This window comes from Hemibagrus wyckioides, linkage group LG06, assembly GCF_019097595.1.
Source record: "Hemibagrus wyckioides isolate EC202008001 linkage group LG06, SWU_Hwy_1.0, whole genome shotgun sequence".
In the NCBI taxonomy this organism is placed as follows: domain Eukaryota; kingdom Metazoa; phylum Chordata; class Actinopteri; order Siluriformes; family Bagridae; genus Hemibagrus; species Hemibagrus wyckioides.
In genome coordinates, this window is record NC_080715.1 from 34,689,355 (window position 1) to 34,716,186 (window position 26,832).

General features: G+C 40.2%; 1 protein-coding gene across 3 annotated transcripts in view; it reads right to left on the reverse strand.

The window, feature by feature from the left end:
- The window catches only part of nbas (NBAS subunit of NRZ tethering complex), a 256,830-nt gene that overhangs the window by 8,725 nt on the left and 221,273 nt on the right, over window positions 1-26,832 (reverse strand). For 2 of the 3 annotated variants that reach the window (XM_058393499.1, XM_058393497.1), the window contains exons 49-51: window positions 21,772-21,911; window positions 12,298-12,442; window positions 11,418-11,546 (exon numbers count right to left, since the gene is read on the reverse strand). In XM_058393499.1, the coding sequence (XP_058249482.1) occupies window positions 11,418-11,546; window positions 12,298-12,442; window positions 21,772-21,911 (414 nt within the window). Of the gene's footprint in view, window positions 1-11,417; window positions 11,547-12,297; window positions 12,443-16,607; window positions 16,718-21,771; window positions 21,912-26,832 lie in introns of those variants that run through there. The other variant, XM_058393500.1, reaches the window with a different exon arrangement.

The following is a 26,832-nucleotide window of genomic DNA, read 5'->3' on the forward strand; positions in this document are numbered from 1 at the left end:
TCGGGTACAAGAAGCTTCGAGAACCGACGATCTACCAAACAAACCTGACGTGAGCTAATGATGGATCTAAAGGTTCTTAAGAATGTTTTATTTATTGGATGGCATGGCAGGGTCGTTAAACATCCTGGTGTTTGAGCTTCTGATGCACCAGAGATGATGTTCTGCTGAAGCCGCCATGATACAGCAGGGGGGATTTGAACTGTTGGACCTGCGGAACTTCATGCTGCAGGATTTGACCTTGATTCAGAGGAAGAAACTCTGATAAGGACGTTTATAAACTTTCCCATTCGCAGGATTTTCAGTGCGTACCGCGCTCGCTCGGAGGTAATCTGTCTCTTGCTTTCACAGCCTGTCACTCCGGCTGATAAGGCAAGATAAAGTTTGTGTGTGAACGTCTGAGCTGATTCATCATCCTTCAGCGTTTGCTGAGGGCCGGCGTGATGCACATCACAAAGCACAAACACAAACGCACCAAAAGTCGGAGTTTGGACAGCTGTGACTGTTGAGAAGCAGAAGCAGAGCGTCGAGAAAGGATTTGATGCTGCTTAACTCGTATCGGATTTCCGATTCCTTCTTTCCCATATGGTCTAGCGGTCAGGATTCCTGATTTTCACCAAGACGGCCTGGGTTCGACTCCCAGTATGGGAACGTGACTTTATGGGGTGGTGGTAGCTCAAGTGCTTAAGGCTCTTAACCAGAAGATCGGGGTTCAAGCCCCAGCATTGCCAAGCTGCCACCGTTGGGTCCTTGAGCAAGGCCCTTAAACCACATGCTCCTGGAGTGCTACATCATGGCTACCCATGCGCTCTGACCCCAACCTCCAAGGATGGGATATGCAAAGAAAGAATTTCACTGTGCAGTAATGTATAAGTGACAAATAAAGACAACTTAACTTTCACTCCAAGATATGTAACAAGGCGCTCAAGATCTTTTCAACGAATTTTAGATCTTGGCGCTGAAGCTGTTTTTGTACGTTGAATATTTCAGAAAAGAGATCTGGAGTTTCCCAAGCACACAGATATTCGTATGCACAAGCCTGAACACGTCTATTATGCGCATCGCTAGGCTTGAATGCATGTAAGCATGAGACATGATGGAGTTTACAAACATCTACCTTACACTTCATTCTGACACGTGAAAACAGCTGGCCTCATTACTGCAGCCTATTTACAAATCTACTTAATGACCGTAATATCTGCTGATATATATGTGTGTGTATGTGTGTGTAATGCAGAAATGGGCACATTAAAAATGCATCAGATGCAGCGGCTGGGTTCCAGCGCATGGCGGATTTGCAGTGACAGAGCGTTTGGTGACTCATAAATGATGTATTCGTGGCTTTCTTTTATCATTTAAATCATAAAGCTCTTTCGGCCCGGTCGTGGCCTGGTACCGGTCTGTGATTTCATTAATGCAAACAACTGCAGCAGAGCGACAGGAAAAGACAGAGAGGGAGGGTGGAGAGAGAGAGAGAGAGAGAGAGAGAATGAGAGGGAGGAGCGAGATGAAAAATACATGCAGGCATCCACACGGAGGACTAATCAAGATCAAAACAAGCAGGGACGGACCCAACGTAGGAGAGCCGGAGAGACTGTTGGAGCGAGTCACAAAACATAAAGCGAGAGAAAAAGAGATAGAGTGATGGTGAGGCAGTGAGACTGACAATGACAAAGATTAAAGTGATGGTGAAAGAGGAAAAAGACAGAAGGAGACAGTGAGAGACATGCTGCAGACACACAGTACTCTCAATTCCTGAATTGTGCACGGTGTGTATCGAGTGTCCTGAGCGAGTCACGGTGATGCACTCGCATGTCTCTCGCGCCCGACTGTAAAGCTTTCTCTACCCAGATGCTTATTTAACATTTATGGAAAGTGTATCCGAGGTCATGGCTTTTAGTTTTCACCCACCATAAAGGAGGACAAGATGCGTTTCTGTCTTGGACAGACAGCGATGGAAAGACTTGTTAAAGCCGTTATAACCTTAGTGATAGGAGACAGATTGATTTCAGGACATTCCAACATTTATCCTTTTTACCAGGACACTGGCATTCTTTTAGATTTATGAGACATTTTCAATCAGTATAAAGAAATGAATGATTGTATCACCAGGCTGTGGGTCTGATCTAAAATGAAAGTTTGTTGTCTTTCAGTGTGTTTTAGACGTGTGTTTTTCCCTCTGTTGAAAAACCTTACATAATGTTACTGGTTAAAGATCTAATTGGAGCTGCTTTTTAGATGAACAAGCATTTGGAGCATCAGAGAGCAGAAATGGCTCTGATATAAACATTTACTTTGAAGATACACACATTTGTGTGGAAAAAAATATTTTGGAACTTTTCTATGAATATATCACCCCTAGTAGGCTAAAAACAGAAGAGTGACCCGAGTATCTACTTTCATATTGAGCTTCATATTAACCTCCACTGTGGAGTGGAACATAACAAAGACACTCAATCCTCAGCATGGACACAAGAACCTAGTTTTTGACCTAGTTAAACATAACTATAAATGGTTATCATTATATAATAAATTTTAAACACGTAGATGATGAAGGAAGATGGAGGCTGATATGAACCAGTAATCATGCAGAACCTGCTACTTGACTGCCTCACTGACTGTTCGAACCCATGCATGGGATGTACTCAGGTCATTCGTAGACCTTAAAAATACACTGGAATACCTAGGATCTGGTTTAGTCAATAAACTCAAGGAAAAAAACGACTCTCAAGGGGCTTTTTCCATGCGAGGGTCTTCCGGTTTTCCAGGCAAGTGGCTTGCGGTTTTCCATGCGAGGGTCTTCCGATTTTCCAGGCAAGTGGCTTGTGGTTTTTCAGAGAAACACCACCTCTTTTGTTCAAACTGGCTGATTTACACTCAGGGAATCCAACTAAGTGTCTCTGTAAAATTTAGTACTGATCTATTCTCTGAAGTTGCTGTCATTGTTGTCCTTCAGCTTCAGGGGGCAGTGGTAGCTCAAGTGGTTAAGGGTCTGAGTTGTTGATTGGAAGATTCGGAAGGGTTCAAGCCCCAACACCGCCAAGCTTCCTGCATCATGGCTGACCCTTGCTCTGACCACAATCCTCCAAGGATGGGATATGCAAAGAAAAAATTTCACTGTGCAGAAACGTGTATCTGACAAATAAAGGCTACTTAACTTAACTCAGCTGCTTCCTGTTCATGGTGAATCATCCAATCCGCATATTCTGATTTGGCAAAGGTTTTAAACCGGATGCTTTTCCTGACGCGACCATTCCATTTTAGGCTTGGATAGACCAGAACTGAGAGTTAACCCCTCAGGTCAGTTCCCTGCTTGGCAGCGGTGAGATCCTGCCGCTGTACCACAAGGGACCGATCTATTCTCTAATGATCTAACCACCAACAAATGTGAACTACTGTAAACTTCATGAAGACCACCGAGATAACAGCAAGGGGTTGGAAATATCCATGAGAAGAGTTTCAGAGGCTAAGTTTCTACAGAGCATCTACACCGATCATCCATAACATTATGACCACTGACTGGTGAAGTGAGTAACACTGATGATCTCCTTGTCATGGTACCTGTTAGTGGGTGGGATATAATAAGCAGCAAGTAAAGACTTTGTCCTCAAAGTTGATGTGTTAGAAGCAGGAAAAATGGACAAGCGTAAGGATTTGAGCGAGTTTGATGAAGGGCCAAAATTGTGATGGCTAGACCACTGGATCAGAGCATCTCCAAAACTGCAGCTCTTGTGGGGTGTTCCTGGTCTGCAGTGGTCAGTATCTATCAAAAGTGGTCCAAGGAAGGAACAGTGGTGAACCAGCGACAGGGTCATGGGCGGCTCATTGATGCACGTGGGGAGCGAAGACTGGCCCGTGTGATCCGATCCAACAGATGAGCTACTGTTGCTCAAATTGCTGAAGAAGTTAATGCTGGTTCTGATAGAAAGGTGTCAGAATACTCAGGGCAGGACGGGTCAGGGCTGTTTTGGCAGCAAAAGAGGGACCAACACAATATTAGGCAGGTGTTCATAATGTTATACCTGATCGGTATACATTTCCCACAATTCCCTGCCTACAAACACCATTCCATAACTGATCCCAACCCTTACAAACGGCACATCCCAAGGCACTTGCTCCCAATCACACGCTCCTTAAACAACCCAAACCCTAACCTCATCTTCGTCTCACTCCTGCCTTCTGAAGTGACTGCTAATCTTGTAGTTTCAGTCAGTGCAAAGTTCTCAGTGAGCTCCTCTCACAGATTTCCGTTTTTAATCGTCGCCTCGGCCTGCTCCGGTTTGTTCAATAAACTCAACCCTGCATTTGCCTCCAAGCCTGCTCATCCTTGACAGATGGTTCCTGTAGGACTAAAGACACTGGACTTGTTCTGTCTTCACACAGATGCCACAGAGAGAGACAGAGAGACAGAGAGAGAGAGAGAGTAGAAAAGTAATGAAAGAGAGCCACCGTGCCTCAAAGTACCTGACCGCTGTGACAGATCTAATAATCTAATCCACAAAGTACATGAACTGAGTGAATGCAGCCTGCCTATAGACACAGATGAAAGCACATCTCTTGAGGGAAATGAAACAGCGACGAAGTCGAACGTTTACATGCCTCAGACTTCAGAACAAACATCTCTGCCGACGTCGCAATTCTGAGTAGAATAACAACACACAAGAATGGAATAGAACAATAAAAGGACAGACAGTGCAATAATGGCACAATTAGACAGGACTCCAGGCGACAGACAGTGCAGTGAGGTGCAAGATCTGAGGAAGCAGGAAGGAGGGAAAGAATGAAGGTGTGGTTATGGGATGGAGTGATGATGGAGACTCTGGTTCAGGAGGTGATGGATCTGTAGAGCTTTTGTGAATGAGGTTTGACAAAAAGGTAGTCATCTGGATGCTTGGGGTCAGCAGCACCTTCAGTTACAGGGACTTCTAAACCAGTCTAGAAAGTGTTTTTTGCACCATTTTATTGAAAGTGTGTGTGCGTGTGTGAAGATCAGCAGTTTCTGAAACACTTAAAACAGCCCATCTGGAGCCAGGAAACCATGTCACGGTTAAAGTTCCAGACTTCAGCACATTATGTTTCCTGGTTCTGATGTTTGATGTGAACATTAACTGAAGCTCTTGATGTGGAGCTGCAGGGTTTAGTACATTGTGCTGCTTGGACAATTACATGACTGACGGGTTAGATAACTGCATGAAGGAGTGTGTATGTATATCACACACACACACAAACACACAGTCTGTCTTTTGCAACAGACACACATAGACAAAGACACTCAGACTTTCAGACAGACAAAGACAGAGACACACAGACAGACTGACAGACAGACCAACCAACAGACACACACACACACACTCACTCTGTACAGACACACAGACAGAGACAGACAGACTGACCAACAGGCAGACAGACACACTCACATAGACAAAGACACACAGACAGGCAGACAGACACACGCACACACACACACAGACAGACACTCAGACAGACAGACAAACCGACCGACAGAGAAACACAGACAGACTGACAGACACAGACACAAACACACATACACACATGTCTATATTCACTATATCTGTTCATTTGTCCTTTATTTATATGTCCTGATTTCAGACAGAATCTTTGTGTAACTAAAGCTGACATTTCTTATAATCTTTAATAACAGATTGTCATCTCGATGATGCTATGGCACTAGTGACAACTAAATACGGTCATGCTAGAAAAGCTGTGACAGACAGAGAGAGAGACAGAGAGAGAGAGAGAGAGAGAGAGAGAGAGAGAACGAGACAACAACAACGAGAGTGTGAGAGAGAGAGACAACAAGACAATGAGAGTGTGTGTGTGTGTGTGTGTGTGAGAGAGAGAGAGAGAGAGAGAGAGAGAGACAACAAGACAGTGAGAGGGAGGGAGAGAGAGAGAGAGAGAGAGAGAGAGAGAGAGAGAATGAGACAACAAGACAACAAGAGCATGAGAGTGAGATAGAGAGAGAGAGAGAGAGAGATAGAGAGAGAGAGAGAGAGAGAGACAGGACAGACATAGCGTCTCCACTGCAGAGGGGAAATGAAGTTGACATATGAGGGTGTTCCTGGCTGTCTCTGCCTTCATCGTTAGCACTCAGCTCTCATCTCGTCTCCTGGGACAACATGCTCATGTGCTCTACAGCATACAGATCAGCGCTACACCGCCTGCTCCACTCGTCCTCCTATGACTCATTAATCACTTCGCCTCAAGCTAATTTACTTTTTTAGGAGTGTTTTGTCCTCATCTTACCAAATCAGGCATTTCTAATAGCGTGTCATACACGACTCTTTGAACGTACGACTTCTTCCGCACGGACGTACGAACAAAATCCACAGCGACAAAAAAACACACACACACACCCTTGTAAGCGGAGATGAACCGAAATGCAACAATAACCTTCGGTAATCGGCGAGACGCAGGTTTTTAATGGTGTTAATTAAAATAAGAGAGAAAAGAGCCTAATGAATAATAAGCTTATCAGGGAAAATAAGGCAGCGTGTTTATTGAGATTTTGAAAAGGCAAAGCTGCTACTAAAAGACACAAGCTCATTAAGAGCAGCTCTGGAAGACTGAACATCAGATAGGAGCCACTGGCACAGGCACAACGCTGATCTCGCGTTCGAGAATGTCGAGCAACCTAGCCGTGTGAACTAACACGTCTGTTCCGATAGAACGAGTGATTTTTCCACGTTATCACACCAAGGAGAACGACGACATCCTAGCGCCGCTCGCTCCGGACCTCAAACACTACTAACGTCTTACACGAGCTTCTTAATTAACTGGCTATTATTCATTTGTAAAATTAAAGTGCCTTTTCACTCACTGACTCTGAAATAGAAATGGGTGGGAATTGATCTCTGTGTTGATTGGTCTAAAGGAAAAACTAGTTTCTACACTAAAAGTGATGCTATCTGTGTGTTCCAAGGTTTTCCCGGGAAGTCGTAATTACGACGTGTGTTTGAGATGATTTGGGCAGAGCGAGATGAAAAAAAAAAACAGTAGTTCTGTTTCTAGAAAATGAAGAAAAAAAATAAGAATGTGCCTCAAAGGTGTTTAAGACACTGAAAGTCGGAAGCGAAAAATCACGCTAATTACGACTTTTGTTTGTTCACCATTTGTTTTTTGCAGTGAACAGCCATCCGAGGCCTGGGTAGAGGCGAAATTCCAAATTGGAGATGGCGTTTTGTTTAGAAATTTCCAGTTACGATTTAGCATAATGCAGCTTTAGTTGGGCTAACATGCTACAACCAGCGCTCTAGAGTATGTTATTGTTATGTAGCTACCAGATTTTTTTTGTTTAGTCAACTTCCTGTTTGTCCTGACAACTGGACAAACACACAGGGATTTTAACAGCTGAATATATATATATACACTATATTGCCAAAAGTATTCGCTCACCCATCCAAATAATCAGAATCAGGTGTTCCAATCACTTCCATGGCCACAGGTGTATAAAATCAAGCACCTAGGCATGCAGACTGTTTTTACAAACATTTGTGAAAGAATGGGTCGCTCTCAGGAGCTCAGTGAATTCCAGCGTGGAACTGTGATAGGATGCAACCTGTGCTACAAATCCAGTCGTGAAATTTCCTCGCTCCTAAATATTCCACAGTCAACTGTCAGCTGTATTATAAGAACGTGGAAGTGTTTGGGAATGACAGCAACTCAGCCACGAAGTGGTAGGCCACGTAAACTGACGGAGCGGGGTCAGCGGATGCTGAGTGCGAAGAGGTCGCCAACTTTCTGCAGAGTCAATCGCTACAGACCTCCAAACGTCATGTGGCCTTCAGATTAGCTCAAGAACAGTGCTCAGAGAGCTTCATGGAATGGGTTTCCATGGCCGAGCAGCTGCATCCAAGCCATACATCACCAAGTGCAATGCAAAGCGTCGGATGCAGTGGTGTAAAGCACGCCGCCACTGGACTCTAGAGCAGTGGAGACGCGTTCTCTGGAGTGACAAATCACGCTTCTCCATCTGGCAATCTGATGGACGAGTCTGGGTTTGGCGGTTGCCAGGAGAACGGTACTTGTCTGACTGCATTGTGCCAAGTATAAAGTTTGGTGGAGGGGGGATTATGGTGTGGGGTTGTTTTTCAGGAGCTGAGCTTGGCCCCTTAGTTCCAGTGAAAGGAACTCTGAATGCTTCAGCATACCAAGACATTTTGGACAATTCCATGCTCCCAACTTTGTGGGAACAATTTGGAGCTGGCCCCTTCCACTTCCAACATGACTGTGCACCAGTGCACAAAGCAAGGTCCATAAAGACATGGATGACAGAGTCTGGTGTGGATGAACTTGACTGGCCTGCACAGAGTCCTGACCTCAACCCAATAGAACACCTTTGGGATGAATTAGAGCGGAGACTGAGAGCCAGGCCTTCTCGTCCAACATCAGTGTGTGACCTCACAAATGCGCTTCTGGAAGAATGGTCAAAAATTCCCATAAACACACTCCTAAACCTTGTGGACAGCCTTCTCAGAAGAGTTGAAGCTGTTATAGCTGCAAAGGGTGGACCGACGTCATATTGAACCCTATGGATTAGGAATGGGATGTCACTTAAATTCATATGCGAGTCAAGGCAGGTGAGCGAATACTTTTGGCAATATAGTGTATATATATATATATATATATATAGCATGCGGAATAAGCTAACACCACTGAGTAAGACCTAAGGGATTATATAATCACATAACATCAAGGTAACAAGAATGTAACTAGTTAGCAATGCTAACTGACTAAACTAGCCATTACTGCTGTTTTATGCCATTTAGCTAGTAGCCAGATGTTTCCAATCAGCTAAAATTTTTTTATCTAACGACACTTGAGTCTATATTGATATCAAATGATACGGACACATTAGCGTTTCTATGGTAACAGCGTGTTCTGTGGGATTTGTATGATGGACACAAAGTAATTTCACATCGATGGGAAGGAGTCTCCAGTTTCAGGCCCTTGTAATGGTCAGGGTTCCTGCATTAGGGAAGACTCCAGGACAGACGTCACACTTTCTGGTTTTTTAGTAACACTGCAATGTTTTTTTTTACCATAAAGAGGAAATAAAAGAGAAGCTAGTGATAAGCGGGAATATTGTGGGACATTAATGGAAACAAATCAACGTTGCCGTGGTAACACAGACTCCCTCTGCTATGTCATTGATTATATTCCCATAACAGCACACCTCACTGCTTACCTCAACTAGCAATGATAATGTAACTCAAGAGCATGCAATGCTATAATAAAAGTGTTTAGTGTGTAAATCTTAGCATCTGGAGATCTAGTGAGCTCTAAAGCTGAAGGATAAGACCATACTGCTCTGTTGGTGCCACTGTGATTGATGCTGCTTTTAGATAAACGCCATGTCTTTTGAGGAGCAGCTGTGTTGCAAATACAGAACCATTAAATCAATGAAAACAGGAGGTTGTGTGTGAGTGTGTGTGATTCACTCATGCACCCATACAGCAGCTCAGAGAGCACATAAAACCTGATTTATTCCCAACACAATCACTTACAGACACAAGGAATGCAACAAAGATCCTGCACCACATCCGAAAACTAAACTTCCTAATAAAACCCAACATTTTTCCCCTTCACCTCGCTCCCTATCCCTATTCTTCCTTCTGAACTTAAGAGTCAAAGATTAGCCTCATCTCCAGTGAGTCAGCATTCTTCAAATAAAGTCTGAGGAGACTCACGGGTGTGGATTAAGCGAATCGTTATTCTGGCTGCAGGCTTGAAATTACGCTGGGCCTCTACTGGCTTTTATCTGGCTTTCACTGAGCTAGCAAACGGACAGCTTCAGAGCCACTGTTTCGCTCACGGCTCTTATCTGATCTCAGGACAATACCGCAAGCTCTGTTTAGGTTTCTGCACACTAGCCTGAAACGTGGAAGTGTGGAAGTTTATAGAGTTTAATATAGGAAACGTTTCATACAGCGGCAGCTCTGGCAGTAGGTCCAGATTTAAGATCAATTAACATGGACCAGGCATAACATTATGACCACCTGCTAAATATTCTGTTGATCCCCCTTTTGCTACCAAAACAGCCCTGACCCGTCCTGCACTGTGTATTCTGACACCTTTCTAACAGAACCAGAATTGACTTCTTCACCAATCTGAGCAACAGTAGCTCGTCTGTTGGATTGGATCACACGGGCCAGCCTTTGCTCCCCACGTGCATCAGTAAGCCTTGGTCACCCATGACCCTGTCGCCGGTTCACCACTGTTCCTTTCTTGGACCACTTTTGGTAGTTACTGACCACTGCAGACTGGGAACACCCCACAAGAGCTGCAGTTTTGGAGATGCTCTGATCCAGTGGTCTAGCCATCACAATTTGGCCCTTCGTCAAACTCGCTCAAATCCTTACACTTGCCCATTTTTCCTGCTTCTAACACATCAACTTTGAGGTCAAAATGTTCACTTGCTGCCTAATATATCCCACCCACTAGCAGGTGCCATGATGAGGAGATCGTCAGTGTTATTCACTTCACTGGTCACTGCTCACAATGTTATACCTGATCAGTGTATACACTGATCTGCGACTGAGAGGTACAGTGAATACGAATAAGTCTCTTAGATGTGCTGGACAAACAAGTCTGATCCATAGAGGCTCCACCTCACAATTTACAGAGCCAGATACCACAGTGCACCTTCAGAGTTTGACAAGTCAATATCAGGCAGGTGGTTTTAATGTTATGGCTGATGTGTGTGTGGTTGTCTACAGGAAAAAAAACAAACATGGTGGGAAAATCATTGACGGAAGGAGTCTCCAGTGTTAATGCTTTGTAACAGGAGATGTTACAGGACAAGACATTGTATCGCTGTAAATGTAACTATAATTGGATAAAAAGTGTCTTTTATGTTAAGGGAATTGCTATGGTCGAGGATAAAACACTTCACGCTGCTATGCTGTTGTTGATTATTTTCCTATCACAGCAGGTCCAGATGTTGTGTATCGTAAGAGAGCGAAAGAGAAGCGCCGCACTGCGATTGCATTTTAATTTTATCCGAGGGATTCTGTCTGCCTTAAAAAATGAAAAAGGCTGCAGTGGTGTAGCTTGTTACATTATTCAACGCTGAACAGGTCTAGTCACTTATTTATACGTTGATGACTCAAAGATAAGGACGTGGAAGTACAAATAAAATGATGACTCAGGACCTTGTTCGCTACATTACTACTTACAGGTTAAAACTCTGTGCCTTTCAGAAGACAGGAGAATATCTCAGAGCTTAGGTACTGAGGTCATGTAGCTCATAAACAGTGCGTCTTCCTGACGACTGCAGAGTACACACACACACACACACACAGAGCTAATACTTAAGTCTCAGCCTGTGCTGGTAGAGTAGATGCTGGCAGTAAAGTGACGAAGTGAACTGAGGTGAAGTGACACAAAGCAGAACTTACAGAGCTGATGCTGTTGATTTGATCCAGAGTCACAGCAAGAAGCTGCTCGTCTTTACTCTCAGCCATCAGCTTCAACGCTGCTAGATTCAGTCCGTTCTTCAAGAGCAGAGAAGAGATGTGTCTGATGCACTGAGAGAGAGAGAGAGAGAGAGAGAGAGAGGGACACAGTGAAGGACAGAGAATGATTGCAAGAGACAGACAGAGACAGACAGAGAGATAGACAGAGACAGACAGACATGAAAAGAGGGATAGAGAATAAGAGCGAAAGACAGAGAGACAGACAGAGACAGAGAGTGAGGGATAGACAATGAGAGAGAGAGAAAGAGAGAAGGGGAAAGAGAATTTTTTTCCATCATTTTCTCAGCTAAATAAAAGTAAAGACATTTCTATTATAGAAACACTCACTAGTGTCTGATTAACCCCCTGCAAGTGAAAAGGGAGAAAATAATAGCGATAGATTTAAGAACAGATTTCAGTGTAATTCCACAGAAACACACTCCACCTACATTTACATTTCTAACCTGATCTACTTATGAGCAAACCAATGAGTGATGAGTTCTCGCTGGGATTATCAGCATCGTCTAAGATCAGTCTCTGTGTCATCACCAGACCTTATAAAGCTGAGCTACTTTATTTATTAGCTAATAAAATCATTGTCCTTTTGGAAAACATTAGGATTCTCAAGCTAGCTGGTGGTATGGAGGGATGGATTAAATAGGAAATGAAAAACAAACATTTTGGATAAAATGCATAGATGCATGAATAATATAAGAAAATAAGATAACCGGAAGAATTAATCTGACGTCCCACCGAACTGTGACTCAGTAACATACGCGCATATTACACTACTGTGTTACACACACACACACACACAAAGCACCTGAGAACTGAGTTTGTGCTTGGTCGTGTAGAGTGAGCGGCACATGGCGAGAACTTCATGTCCGACGTCGACGTCCGCCCCCTCAGAGCAGCATGTGAGCACAGACGACGTCACACACACCCACGGGTTCTGCTCCGTCTCCAATCTGTACAAACCAAAAGGGTCACTGAGTCAGTGTGTGTAAAAGAAACTGTTAAGAATGTCATGACTTCTACACGAGTTAGACATCACATGTAGCTGTTTTTATTAATCTGAGTATTAATTAACGTGAGATCATATGGAAAGGCGAACTCATAACACTCGATTTTCGAGCGTTTAAAGACACGAGAGTGCGGTTGTCAAGATTTCCCAAGATTTCTCAAGATTAGAAAAGACTCTGTACTGGAAATGGACACTTGGCTTCAACTGGTGCTTTAACAAAGTGTCTGAGTTCAAGGAGCTTCATGCAATCACCAAATTTAAAATAAAATACAACAACAACAAAAAATCAACCTTGGAGTGGTTCTAAGCCTCTGGTTTGCAGCTTTACCCCAAATCTGAACAGAAGAAATGGAAGGTTCTTTAGACCCACGTATCACAGAAACATCCATATTTTTTTTTTTAATATAAACCGAGTTTAACACCCCAAACAAATATGTCCAAATTCTCCTTGGAAGTGTCTTCTGCTAAGACTGCCTTCTACAAGGAAAAGCTTGAAACTTCTGTACAAAATCCTGGTAAGCTCTACGTCTTCTCTTCACTACTCAACCACCTAGTTCTGGTGCTGAAGACTTCCATGAAGAGATGATCTGCCAGACCTTCTCCTCTTCCCTGTCTACCCCTACATTACACAACCATGACTACCTTTTCATTCACGGCCACGTTTTTCAACCCTAGACCCCAAAAGACGAGATCCTACAAGTTATCTTGACCTACAAACCTAACACCTACCTAATCCCTTTTATATTGCTCCGGACCATCTCACAAGACCTTCTGACATTGTAAAGGTATGATATCAACCAAAGGAGATATTGAACATCTCACAAGACCATCACTACAATCACCAATGATTCCATAACATCCTACCTGGAAGACTGTTTATATCAGGTGAAGGATACTTGGACATCTGGTCCTCACAGACTCTCCAGCGGTGTACCACAAGGCTCAATACTTTTCTTTTCTCGCTCTATACTCATACTTTTGGCAATACCATACTCAGCTCATCTTCCTCCCTCTACCATGTGCTATTGTTTTTTTCTCAGATCTCAGCATGTCTGGCAGATATACTGTAGCATCATGGATGGAGGCTCATCAACTGAATCTTAGCAAATCCAAACTGCTGGTCATCCATACCCAGGTCAAAATCTTGCAACCTCCCTGGACAACTTACTGATCTCCCCTTTCAACCACTCCAAGCAACCTTGGGACAACCACGGACAATCAATTGTCCTTTTCCTCACATGTTGCTAATTTGACACACTCTGGTGATATCTTCTTAACAATATGAGAAGGATTTGTCTATTTTTTATCCACACAGGTCACTCAGGTGCTTGATCAGTCTCTGGCCATTTCAAGACCGGACTATTGCAACTTTCTTCTGGCAGAAATTTGACATGAACAAACGATCCAAAATGCAACTTCACGACTTTTTTTTTTTTTTCCAACTTTTCAAAGTTCTCCCACATCACCCCACTGTTGCACTCCCTCCACTGGCTTATAGTAGCTGCCCGCATCAGATTAAAAACACTGATGCTTGCCTACAAAGCCAAAAATGGACCAGCTCCCTCTTACCTCAAAGCTCTCATCACTCCCAACACTGCATCACGCTCCCTCAGAACTTCTATAGCACTGCTTGACTAATCCCACTATCTCTCAGGGTACAAGATAAGTATGCATCAAGGCTCTTCTCTGTTCTGGCACCTAGGTGGTGGAATGAACTTCACCTAGATGTCAGAACAGCTGAGTCACTGACTGTCTTCAAACAACAGGTGAAGACCTACCTCATCTTATCATATTTAAACTAGCAGTTGTTTAATAAAAAATAAATAAATAAATTAAAAAATAAATTGATTGTGTGTTTGCTTTTAGTTTTTTTTTTAGACTGATGGTATTTTTAGTCAGCAACCTAGTGAACCAGTACTGATGTACTCATTCATAGTGAGTTAAAAGAACTTTTGTACATGGCTCTGTATAAGGACATCAGCCAAATACCACAAATGTAAATGTACATCAGCAGGTGTGTGAAAAGATTTTTTTTGGAAAAGCATTAAACAAATCAAACTATTTTATTTTTTTAATGTTTTTTTATTTCCCAGTGAATTTCTGCACATGCTTAGCACCTTCTCAACCAGGTTTACGAGGCGCTTCGCTTTTGTTAAATAGGTTCAGCTTCTCATTCCTACATTCTAAATAAAACATGTCTTGTTTGGGGGACCCGTTTAATGGGAAACTATTTGGATCGCCACAATGGATCATCTGGTCCACGTATTTAATTTGGTACAAGGTTTTACATCGGATGGCCTTCCTGATGCAACCCTCCAATTTTATGCAGGTATGTGACCTTTATTTGTCACATATACATTACTGCAGAGTGAAACTCTTTCTTCGCATATCCCATCCTTGGAGGGTTGGGGTCAGAGCACAGGGTCATCCATGATGCAGCGCCCCTTGAGCAGGGAGGGTCGGAGGACTTGCTCAAGGGCCCAACGGTGGCAGCTTGGCAGTGCTGGGGCCTGAACCCCAATCAACAACCCAGAGCCATAACAACTTGAGCTACTACCACCCCAGGCTTTGGCAATGAGAACCTCGGCTGTGGTAATGAGAACATGGGATCCTGCCCCTACGAGCCTCCTAACCACTAAACCACCATGCCCTCACTGTCTGTGTTAAAGTACAATTATTTTTATATTTGTACCTTTTGCCTCCCGGTGGTCCAGGGGCAGGATCCCACGTGGCTCTGGGTTGTTGATCGGATCCCCATTCTTCCCTGCGTGTGGAGTTTAATGTTCTCCCTGTGCTTCAGGGGTTTACTATGGTTTCTCCAGTGTCTTCCCCTAGTCCAAAGAACTGTAGACTGTTTGGCATCTATAAATTGTGCATAGTATGTGAGTGTGTGATTGTGCCCTAAATTGGGTTGGCAGCATGCTCAAGGTGTCCCCCACATCCCCTGGAATAGACTTCAGGTTCCCTATGACCTTGTGTAGCATAAGAGTTACAGACAATGGATGGATGGATAAATTCATTATTTTCATGTATTGGGGAACAAATTTCAATCATATGCCTTTATATAGGATTATATAACCCTGCTGATGAGCAGCACCCAGTTTAGGCAAACTAAATTTCAGTTTTAATAAACTGGATTGATGAATGGATGGATGGATGCATGAAAGGATGGATGGATGGATGGATCGATGGATGGATAGGTGGATTGATAAATTCATTATTTTAATGTACAGGGGAACAAATTTCAATCACAAGCCTTTATATTATATAGACAAAAGTATAAATTTGAGATACTTAGAAATTTCTGGAACTGCAAAGCCAGATCTTGTCATTTTTCCATTTGAGTCTATATCTCCATTTCAGTTTGAAGTAGCACAAGTTAAAGATATTTAAAGGTTTAAACAACAACAAAAAAATACATTAGTTTTAAGTGTTTATGGAAACACCCACATGAGTGAGGCCATTAAAAGCAGTGACATGTGTTTGGTGAGATTGAGTAGGTGGGTAAAAACCCTGATTCCATTCTATTCATTTCTCTCATCTCACACTGAGGACATCCTGACAGAAAGCCTCGCACATTCACCTTTCGCTAGTGGTGGCCTTGCGTGTGGGCATCTCCGTCTCCATCTCCGTTTAGACAGAGGAATATCAGAATCCTTTCCTGTCTTTAATATTCTTCTTATTGCTCCATTCTTTATCTGCCACTTCTAATATTTTGCTCGGTTTATTTAATTTAATACGCTTGTGCAAAATTGTACACCTCTCTTTGGGGAAAAGGGAAGGTTTCATTTTGTAATGAAGTTCATTTGTAGAAAATGTTATTACCAATACCTGTGAGAAATATTAGAGAATATAATATCCATCTCTTTCTCTCTCTCTCTCTCTCTCATACACACACAAACATACAGTGAGTACTGAAACCCCTGCAGCATCGTGTTATAGATTTAATTTAAAATGGATTAAATGTATTTCTTGACAGTCACTCGACATTCAATAACGTATAATGACAAAGTGAAAACATGTTTTTGAGAAAATTTTGCAAATATATTAAAAATCCAAAGTGGAAATCTCTCATGAAGATAAATATTCTTCTTTTCTTTGATATATTTGTTGGCTGGAATAACAGCTTCGAGTTTTCTTGGGTGAGTCTCAACAAGCTTTGCACACCCGTTGTTCAAGGAAGATCATCTCAAGATCGATCAGCTGGAAGAGGAAGCGTCTGCAAGGAATAGAGAAGCACCATCTTCAAATCTCTTCACAGATATTCTATGAGATTGAGATGGGTCCACATCAAAAGACTTTTTTCCTCAAGTCACTCCGGTGTTGTTTGGTTACATGATTTGGTTCTTTTTACTGAAAAACTAAACCTTCACCCGAAATCTCAGGTCATGTTCACAGGTTTTTCCTCAAGGTTTTTGGCTAGACTCTCCCTTTATTTCCCTATATCCCTTCTGTACTCTGGGATAGACTTCAGGTTCCCCGTGATCTTGTGTAGTATAAGAATTGCAGACGATGGATGGATGGATGGATGGATGGATGGATGAACAAAAGAATGGAAGGATAGATGGATGGATGGATGGATGGATGGATGGATGGATGGATTGGATGGATGGATGGATGGATGAATGGATGGATGAATGCATGGATGGATGCATGGATAGATGCAGGGATGGATGGATGGATGAATGGATAAATGCATGGATGGATGCATGGATAGATGCAGGGATGGATGGATGGATGAATGGATGAAAGAATGGAAGTATAGATGGATGAATGAATGGATGGATGAACAGAAGTATAGATGGATGGATGGATGGATAAACTCATTATTTTCATGTATTGGGGAATCATAAGCTTTTATATTATATGGACAAAGTATGTTCACTCTGGTGTGGGTTTTCCCTCAAGAACCGGTATGTTTTTGGCTAGACTCTCCCTTCTTCTCCCTATTTCACTTCTGACCAGTCTGACTATCCATGGCACTGATAAGCAACCCTGATGACCCCAAGAATCAACTCTATTATGCTTTACCTCAGGATGGTCTAACCCAAATCTCGGGTCATGTTAGTGGGTTTTTCCTCAAGGTTTTTGGCTAGACTCTCCCTTTATTTCACTTCTGACCAGTCTGAAATTGTACTGAATTATAACTAGTAAATTCTAACAGAAGCAAACCACTCGCAATTTCTAATGCATTTAGATGAACTGTAATAGCGAATTCTAATCATTTTAAACTGGCATGTTATAAAGTAGAAAATTAGAATGAAATAAAAATAAAGTGTAATATAACATTATACAGATTTAAATTAAACATGCTAACAAACTATAACGGAATTACACTAAAGCATTCTAGTATATTATAATAAAATTGAATTAAAGCATACTAGCAGCTTATAATGAAATTACACTAAAGTGAGCTAGCAAAATAATGAAATTAAAATATGCTAGCAAATTAGAATGGAATTAAACTAACATGTATTAGCAAGTTATAATGAATTTTAATTACATTTACTAGCAGGTTATAATGAAATTACACTAAAGTGAGCTAGCAAAATAATGAAAGTATAGTGTACTAGGAAAATAATAAAAATGATACTAAAATGTACTGATAAATGTACTTTTAACCTAACCCATACTAGCAAATTAATTACTTATAATAAAATAAATCTAAAGTGGACTAGCGCATTATACTGAAATTGAATTTATTTATATTAGCAAATTATATTAAAATTAAACTAAAATGTATTAATTCAGCTATTTTTTTTCAGCCAATCATGCTCCCAAAACACTTTAATTTCATTTAAAAATTAGCTTAATACATTACCCTTAACAAAGAAATACATGTTTGAGGTAAAAATAGAGTACAGTATTGCCTGTATAAAAACCAAGGGAAAAATCACTGAGATCACTTGTTCACGGAATATACGCACGTGTTGAACCGTGCACAAGGGGCAGGGAGATGAACCGCGACATCACGCATACAAAGCATCATAGCTACCAGCCAATCAGCAGCTAGGTAAAACTGTTAATGCTCTGTGATTGGCTACGTCCAACCCTTCCAGCCAATAGCGTGTCATAATGGCTGTACTGTACGTACGTGATATCAGCGACGTTCAATATCATTAAAATAACATTTATATTTTATTTATATTGATATTTTGTTGATCTTACTTTTATATTACTAAACTAATAAACTAAATTTTTCGTAACAATTTCGCATTAAAGCATGAAAAGGTATAAATTGCCACGAAATTAGCTGTAAACACTTTTGCAGGATTTTGCGAGGATTTTGCAGGTCTGCGAAAAATTCACAAATGCAAATTAGTTAGGTTCCAATGAAAATTTCGCAGATTAGTGAAGCCACGAATCGTGAGATGTGGATCTGCGAGGTATAACTGAACTATATTTATATTATATTAAAATATTTTTATGTAGATATTAGCCAATTACAAGTAATTTAAATGAAATATTCTAATGAAATAGAATTAAAGCAAACCTGCAAAATAGTGAAATGACTAAAATAATGAAATGAATACTAACAAATTAGAATAAAATTAATTAAAACTAGCAAATAAAATTAAAATAGAAACAAATTCTAATAAAATTGAATTAAAGTGTACTAGAAAAATAATAATAAGTACTAGTACATTTATACTGTACTAGTATAAATAATAAACAAATTCTAATAAATTTAATTATAGCGTACTAGCAAATTATTATTAAATAAACCTAAAGTAATAAAATTAAAGTATACTAAAAAAAAAGAAAATTAATTTAACATAAGATGTAACAAATTCTAATAAAATTGAATTCACGTGTACTAAGAAATTGGAATGAAATTCATCAAAAGTGTACTGTCAAATTAAAATAAAATGAAAAGAAGACTAGAAATTATTTCTAATAAAATGTAATGAATGTGTACTAGCAAAGTAATAAAATTAAAGTGTACTAGCCAATACTAATGAAACATTAAAATGTATTAAAAATAAAACTAGCAACAAATTACATAATTTTACAAAATTACAACATAATTTACAGGGTTGGGTACTGAACTTTTAAAGTACTTTTAAGGGTACAGACCAAATTACCTGTATGTTGGTACTATAGAGTACCGATTCACATTCACAATTCACAGAGAGAGAGAGAGAGAGTCACCAGGTGATGCGACATCACCCCTGCAACATGTTCAAACACAACAACAGCTAACCGAAAACATTCGTGAGCGTGGTTGCATTTTACAAAATTATATGCAGACATCGTTACTTATAATATTTGTAATTCTAAATGCAAGGCTGGCCATGGCAACACATCTAACCTCAGGAAGCAGCTAAGTAAACACAACATGGATTTAAAAGCTCAAGAGTGGACTGTATTTAGCAGCCTGATCTCCCACAGCAAAAAGAGCTAAAAGTAGCTGCAGCTAACACACCTGCCAAAGTCAAACCCCTGGGCGAGGACGACGAAATGTTACATGATGACAACTTGAACATCTTCAGGTAATTAATTATCCTAGCTAATTTGATACGCTTTTGTTGGAGAAAACAACATTTTCACGGTGATGGTTGCCGTTAGCATCGCTTTTTTCTAGCGTCAGTTAACACTTCTAGTTAATGGAGCGAAGATTTTTACCGTGCTGTTTATGTTAAACAAATAGTAATGTTAACATTATGTGAGATGTCCGAAACCTAAATAAATAACAAAATGTTGACATTGAGAGGTTTGGACTTATTTGTATCACTGAAATAAATGTTTTATTACACAGAGTGTAAAGTACCGAAAAAGGTACAGTTGGGAACCAATAGCAAATTACAGGTACCGTACCGGTAAAAATGAGAACGGTACCCAACCCTAATAATTAACATAAAGAGTACTGCCATCGTATAATGAAAACTAATTCATTTGTATCAACAAATTATAATGAAATTAAAAACCTCTTAATTCTGATTTAATTGAAAGCTGATTTAAATGTAAACTAAGCTCTAGAAGTGAATCAGAATTCATTTAAAATAAGACTAGTAACACATTACAAAGTAAGTGTAATGTAAGTGTAACTTAACATGTACTAGCATCGTATAATGAAAATGAATTCATTTGCATCAACAAATTATTATGAAATGAAACCAAAGCCTACTAATTCTGGTTCATTTAAATGTAAACTAAGCTTTAGTAGTGAATCAGAATTAATTTAAAATAAGACTAGTAAGAAATTGTAATAAATTCAAACTAAAATGAACAAGTGGAATCTGAAATTCACAAAAACAACATTAGCCGTGTTTAGACGTGATAAATTCTAATCAATTTGCTATCAAACTCTAACAGATTTAGATTGATGTAGACCAGTAAATTATGAGCGCCGTATTCTCGGAAGCTTTACCCGGCAGCTTGGGTGAGAATTTCCACATGAATGGAAGCCGTGGAAGGAAAAAGTGCTGGTAAAGAGGAGCATCTCACAAATTCAATAAGCTCAGTCATGTGTCCAGGCAGAATTTACTGAATCTTTTGACTGGCACATGAGACCAGCTATGGACGTGCACACACACACACACACACACACACACTTTTCTTGGGTTTAAAGACCAGCTTCACTTTAACAACTGAACCTTTCTGTAATTTCCTGCATTCTGCCCTGCTGTACACTTTTACATCTGAAAAACACTCCAGCGTTCAGCTCATCGAGCCATTAATCATAACGACACACACTGCAGCGCACTAGTTCTTGGAAAAATCATTTTCACAGAAATATTACTGACTAAGAAAGCTTTAGATTTCAACCACACGAAGCCAAGTGATGATGAAAACAAAGCTAATGGCACCATCTGTGATTCTGAGAACAGTCCTGTTTTTACTGACCAACACACAGCGTGGCTGCACTGGACTATAAACATTAACAACTTGTATTGGTTTTTTTTTTCAACTACAGTTTAACCTGTGTTTTTGTACCAAAAGAAAATCTACTTTATCTTAGTAGAGTATTTTCTGGACTTTTATTTTTGTTTGTTCTGGTCAGGGTGGACGATATTTTAAAAGCTTTTGGATGATACATAATATGACATATGGGTTTATTAATTCTGTATATAAAATAAACTTCATATAACTTATAAACCTATAAAAATATACATAAATTCATACTCTAAAATTAAGTTTATTTTTTGTTATGTATCTATTTTTAAATACTTATTCATAACATTGCATTGTCCAAACATTATTTATGTGAAAGAATTTATTAGTAGGTAAAGCAGTAAAATTGTTTTAGCTCTTCATTTAAACGTTGTTTACCTGCTCTTGTCAGTCACGGGTGGCCACGCCTGTAGGAGGAGCATGAGGTGCTGAAACTCCTCCCAGTTTTGACTGGACTCCAGCAGCTCGAGGAAGAGAGAGTGACGCCGGTCCTCATCCTCGATATCCTTCATGTCACACTGAGAGAAAGAGAGAGAGAGAGAGAGAGAGAGACAGACAGAGAGAGAGAGAGAGCGAGCGAGAGAGAGAGAGAGCGAGAGCGAGCGAGCAAGAGAGACAGCCAGACAGAGAGAGAGAGAGAGCGAGCGAGAGAGAGAGAGAGAGAGAGCGAGCGAGCAAGAGAGACAGCCAGACAGAGAGAGAGAGAGAGAGAGAGAGAGAGAGATACACAGACAGACAGAGAGAGAGACAGACAGACAGACAGAGAGAGAGACAGACAGACAAAGAGAGAGAGAGAGAGAGAGAGAGAGAGAGACAGACAGAGAGAGAGAGAGACAGACAGACAGAGAGAGAGAGAGAGACACAGGCAGAGAGAAAGAGAGAGACAGACAGAGAGAGAGAGATTGTAATAATTGAATCTTCATGTACGTGAGCAGTCATACACATGTAGATGTTATTTATAGATGTGTAAATAAGTGTAAATAAGAGCTGGAAACAACGAGGCAGACACTTTAAGAACAGTGTTTTATATTTTTAACATTTAATTCTGACTTTCTGGGATTTAAGGACTGGTCTGTCGCCTGGGTCTTGCCTCGTGATGAAGATTATCAGAAAAAGGTGTTTATGTCTAAAAATATTTATTTAAACATGGTAACAAATGTCGTGGCACAAAATATTTCTTAAAGGATGATGTGTACAGACACGAGACATTTGCTGCAGCACACTCATGAATGATAAAGTGCTGAATTTCAGAAAATACAGATGATTGAGAGGACATACGATTGGTCATTTGGTTTGGTTGAAATAATCTGCCGGTTTTAATCATTTTTACAAGTAACACTGGAGCTCCATTCAACCCATGATATGTTTTCAATCAGTATAAAGAATTGAGTAAAGTTCAGGCTGTGAGTCTGTTGCCTTTCAGTGTGTTTTAGATGTGTGTTTTTCCCTCTGTTGGATAACCTTACACAGAATGTTACTGGTTGAAGATGAAATTTGAGTTTTTTAGATGAACAAGCATTTGGAGCATCTCAGAGAGCAGTAATGGCTCTGATATAAACATTTATTTTGAAGATAAACATTTGTGTGGAAAATTAACCATTTTGTGGTTTTTTGGAGCTTTTCTATGAATACATCAACCCCTAGTATCCTTCTGAAACACACTCTCTCTCTCTCTCTTTTCTATGAATATATCACCCCTAGTAGTCTAGAGAAAAACATAAATCCTTCTGAAACATTACAATTTCTTAAAGTCCTGAGTGTCTACTTTCATACTGAGCTTCATATAAACCTGGAGTGAATTGGAACATGACAAAGACACTCAATCATCAATATGGACACAAGAAAATAAAAGGAATCTCCTCCTTAATGTTGTCTGAGAAAGAGAGAGAGGCAGAGAGAGAGAGGCAGAGAGACAGACTGTCTGTCTGTCTGTCTGTGTGAACTGGAGACTCCTTCTCTGACACCTTCCCTTAGAAAACTTTTAGCTTTGTTTAAGTGGAGAGTATCAATCATATCAAAAAGTTGCTGTGTGTGTGTGTGTGTGTGTGTGTTGTAGAAAACCTGAGGAAAAACAAAATGAATCATAAGCTTGACGATCACTCAGCAGCGCCGTGGTGTGAAGTGTGTGTAAGGAAAGGAAAGAAGAGCTGGAAGACTAACGAGAGGAGGAGTGTGTGTGTGTGTGTGTGTGTGTGTGGAGGGGGGATGGAGGAGGGAGAGGGGCTGATAAGATGGATTTGGAATGGCCGCACACCTGAGACCCGGAAGAACATTGTGATGAAAATGACACACTGATCAATGCAGGAGAAGAAGTGATTAAACAGACAACAGAGCAAGCACGCACCCGACACACACACACACACACACACACACACACACACACCCATAATGCAGTACGAGAAGAGTATTCTACCCCTCTGGTGGTTTCTACGTTCCGGATTGTCGACGGAAAAAAAAAAGAGAGAGAGAGAGAGAAAAGGAGGAGGGAGAAAGTAATTAATTTCCCTTCCGAGCGACCCGAGTGCAATTTAACAGTTGAGGAAACATCTGATCGCTAAAGGGGAGAAGTGCAAAAGAGCGAGAGAGCGCGGTAGAAGACTCAGAGAAATAACTGAAAAGGCATCTGAATACCCAAATTGAGAGAGAGAGAGAGAGAGAGAGAGAGAGAGAGAGAATTTGATTGAGATAAAATGTAAACAGGTTTACTGAGTTCATTTTGTACATCTTGTATATATATAAATGATGTTCTAATAAGCTCTAAATATTTCCTTAGGCTTGGGTAAAGGTTGTGTTGAGGTTACATCCAAGTGTATTAATTAGCTACAATATTCTCTATGGAAGTAAGTGGAAGGTCCTCACAAAGCTTTAAAAACAGGTGTGTGTGTGTGTGTTTATATATAGACTTTTTATATTAATAATAAAAAAAAAAAATAGGTAGCAGAGGATAGCCTAGAGTTAAGAGTCCTTACAATCACCTGGTCCTCACTAAAAATAGTCAATGAATCAATGAATCAGTGAATCAGTGAATCAATGAACCAGCTCTAAATATCTAGGTAAAGTCTGGGGTTAGAGTCATGTAGCAGAGTATTAATTAGCTACAGTAATCACTAAATTAGTGGAAGATCCTCACAAGGCATGATAAACAAGAGTGTGTGTGTGTGTTTCCACATGCCAGCACCTTTCCTTTCATCACTAGCCCAGACTGGATTAATATGAAAATTAATTCCTACCATATTAATTGGGCCAAATGGCATTTCTCATCTGTAGGAACTGTTGACACCAGGTGAACATTTTCTTTCTTTCCTTCTTTCTGTAAAAAAATGCTGTTGCTTTTTTCCCTTTTAATTTGTTAAGCAGAATATTTTATTTCTTTAATAGATCAGAGTAAATGAGCAGGGCTTTCGCGGAGCTTTCGCAAGGCTTTTGGGGGGCTTTCTTGAGGCTTTCACTGGCCTTTCGCTAGGCTTTCACAAGGGCTGTTAATTTCCTTTAAAGTTACGTATATCAGGTTTTAATCAATTATGTTTAGTACTGTATTTCTTCTGAACGTTAATATGGTGATTATTTACTTTAGCGCAGACAGCATGAGCATTAGCGCCAGTGCTAACGGCAGATTTACATCATAAACACCTCGCTGTTTCATCTGATATTTTAATGTTTCATATTCTTTTCTATTTCATTGTTGTTTTTCTGTTGTAATGTTTAGCCATGAGTCGTTTCTGTGGAAAAGTAAATGACTTGGCTAAAACAATTCATAAATCAGTGCATCTTTAGAAGACTAAATGTGTAAAATAATTTTCTTTATTTAAATATTTTGTGATGCGAAATGTTCGGGTATGAAATCCACTGCCACGACTTTGAGTTCCGTCCCTGTCGAAAAGGGAAATTATTTTCTGAACCATGCTGTTAGTTGGCGGTGATTTATTCTCTATAAAAATCAGGGTTCTTTTTACGTGTGGTGTTCATGCACAAACTCACTTAAACTAGCTCCCTCCCTTGAGATTTTACAATAGCAAAAATCAAGCAAACTCCAAGCTTTTGATTTTTCTAAATAATGCAGATTTTCTCCTGATTTGTTCCCAAACAAATGACATCACAACACGCATTCATCCCTCTTCCACACAGGTGAGTGGAACATGAGTATAGCAAAAAGACACAACCGTGATCAACCCTGAGGCCAGTAACAGGTCATTTACTACTTTAACCAGCGCTGTTTCTGTGCTATGATGAGGTCTAAATCCTGACTGATACATTTCATGAATGTTATGTAGGTATGAGTATAACTGCTGTGCTACAACCTTTTCTAGGATCTTGGAGATAAAGGTGAGGTTCGATATCGGACTATAGCTGGACAGTTGAAAGGGGTTATGGTCAGGATTTTTAATCCTGAAAAATGAACTTAAAATCCTCAAAGATTTTCCAAAGTGATGCAGGGTTGAGGTTACATCCATTAATTATCTACAGTATTAATTAGTCACAGTAATCTCTATGTAAATGGAAGATCCTCACAAAGCTTGATAAACAAGGATGTGTGTGTTTATATATAGACCTTTGTGGATTAATTAATAAAAAAAAAATTTAGGTAGCAGAGGTTAGCACTGAGTTAAGAGTCCTTGCAATCAACTGGTCCTCACCTAAAACAATCAATGAATCAATTAATCAGTGAATGAATGAATGAATCAATGAATGAACAAATGAATGAATGAATGAATGAACTAATGAATCAGTAAATCAATGAATGAACGAACTAATGAATCAATCATTCAATCAATGAAACCACAAATGAATCAATGAAGCTCTATATATTTCCTTTTGGATATTAAGGTAAAGTTTGGGAGGTAAAAGGTAAAATTAGTGAGTATAATTGCTCTGTTATAACCTTTTCTAGGATCTTGGAGATAAAGGGCAGGATTTATACTGACCTATAGTTGGACAGCTGATAGGGTTAAGGTCAGGATTTTTCATCCTGGAAAATAAACGGAAAAACCTCAAAATTCTGAATAGATCAAGATTTTCCAAAATGATGCAGGTTTTTTATAGATTTGTTCCCGAGAGACGTCGTATGACATCATCACAACACGTGTTCAGCCTCTTCCGTTCACATTTGTTGAACATGAGTACAGCTCTGATAGAAACTCAGTACAGAGTTAAAACAAGAAGAATCCTGTGCGTCTGATTTCACCAATACAACAAGAAAAAAAAGCACACAAAATTTAGTAGGGGTTGTTTAACTGTCCAGTTTCATAGATCTTGTGTCAATGATAGCTTCCTGTTCTTGGCTAACAGGTTTGTGCTGTTGAAGCCTGTTGTGTTCTGAGATGCTTTTCTGTTCAGCACGGCTGTAAAGAGTGATTATTTTAGTTCCCGCAGCGTTCCTGTCATCTCCAAACAATCTGGACTTTCTCCTCTGAGTTCAAGGTGTTTCATCTCTATTGTTTT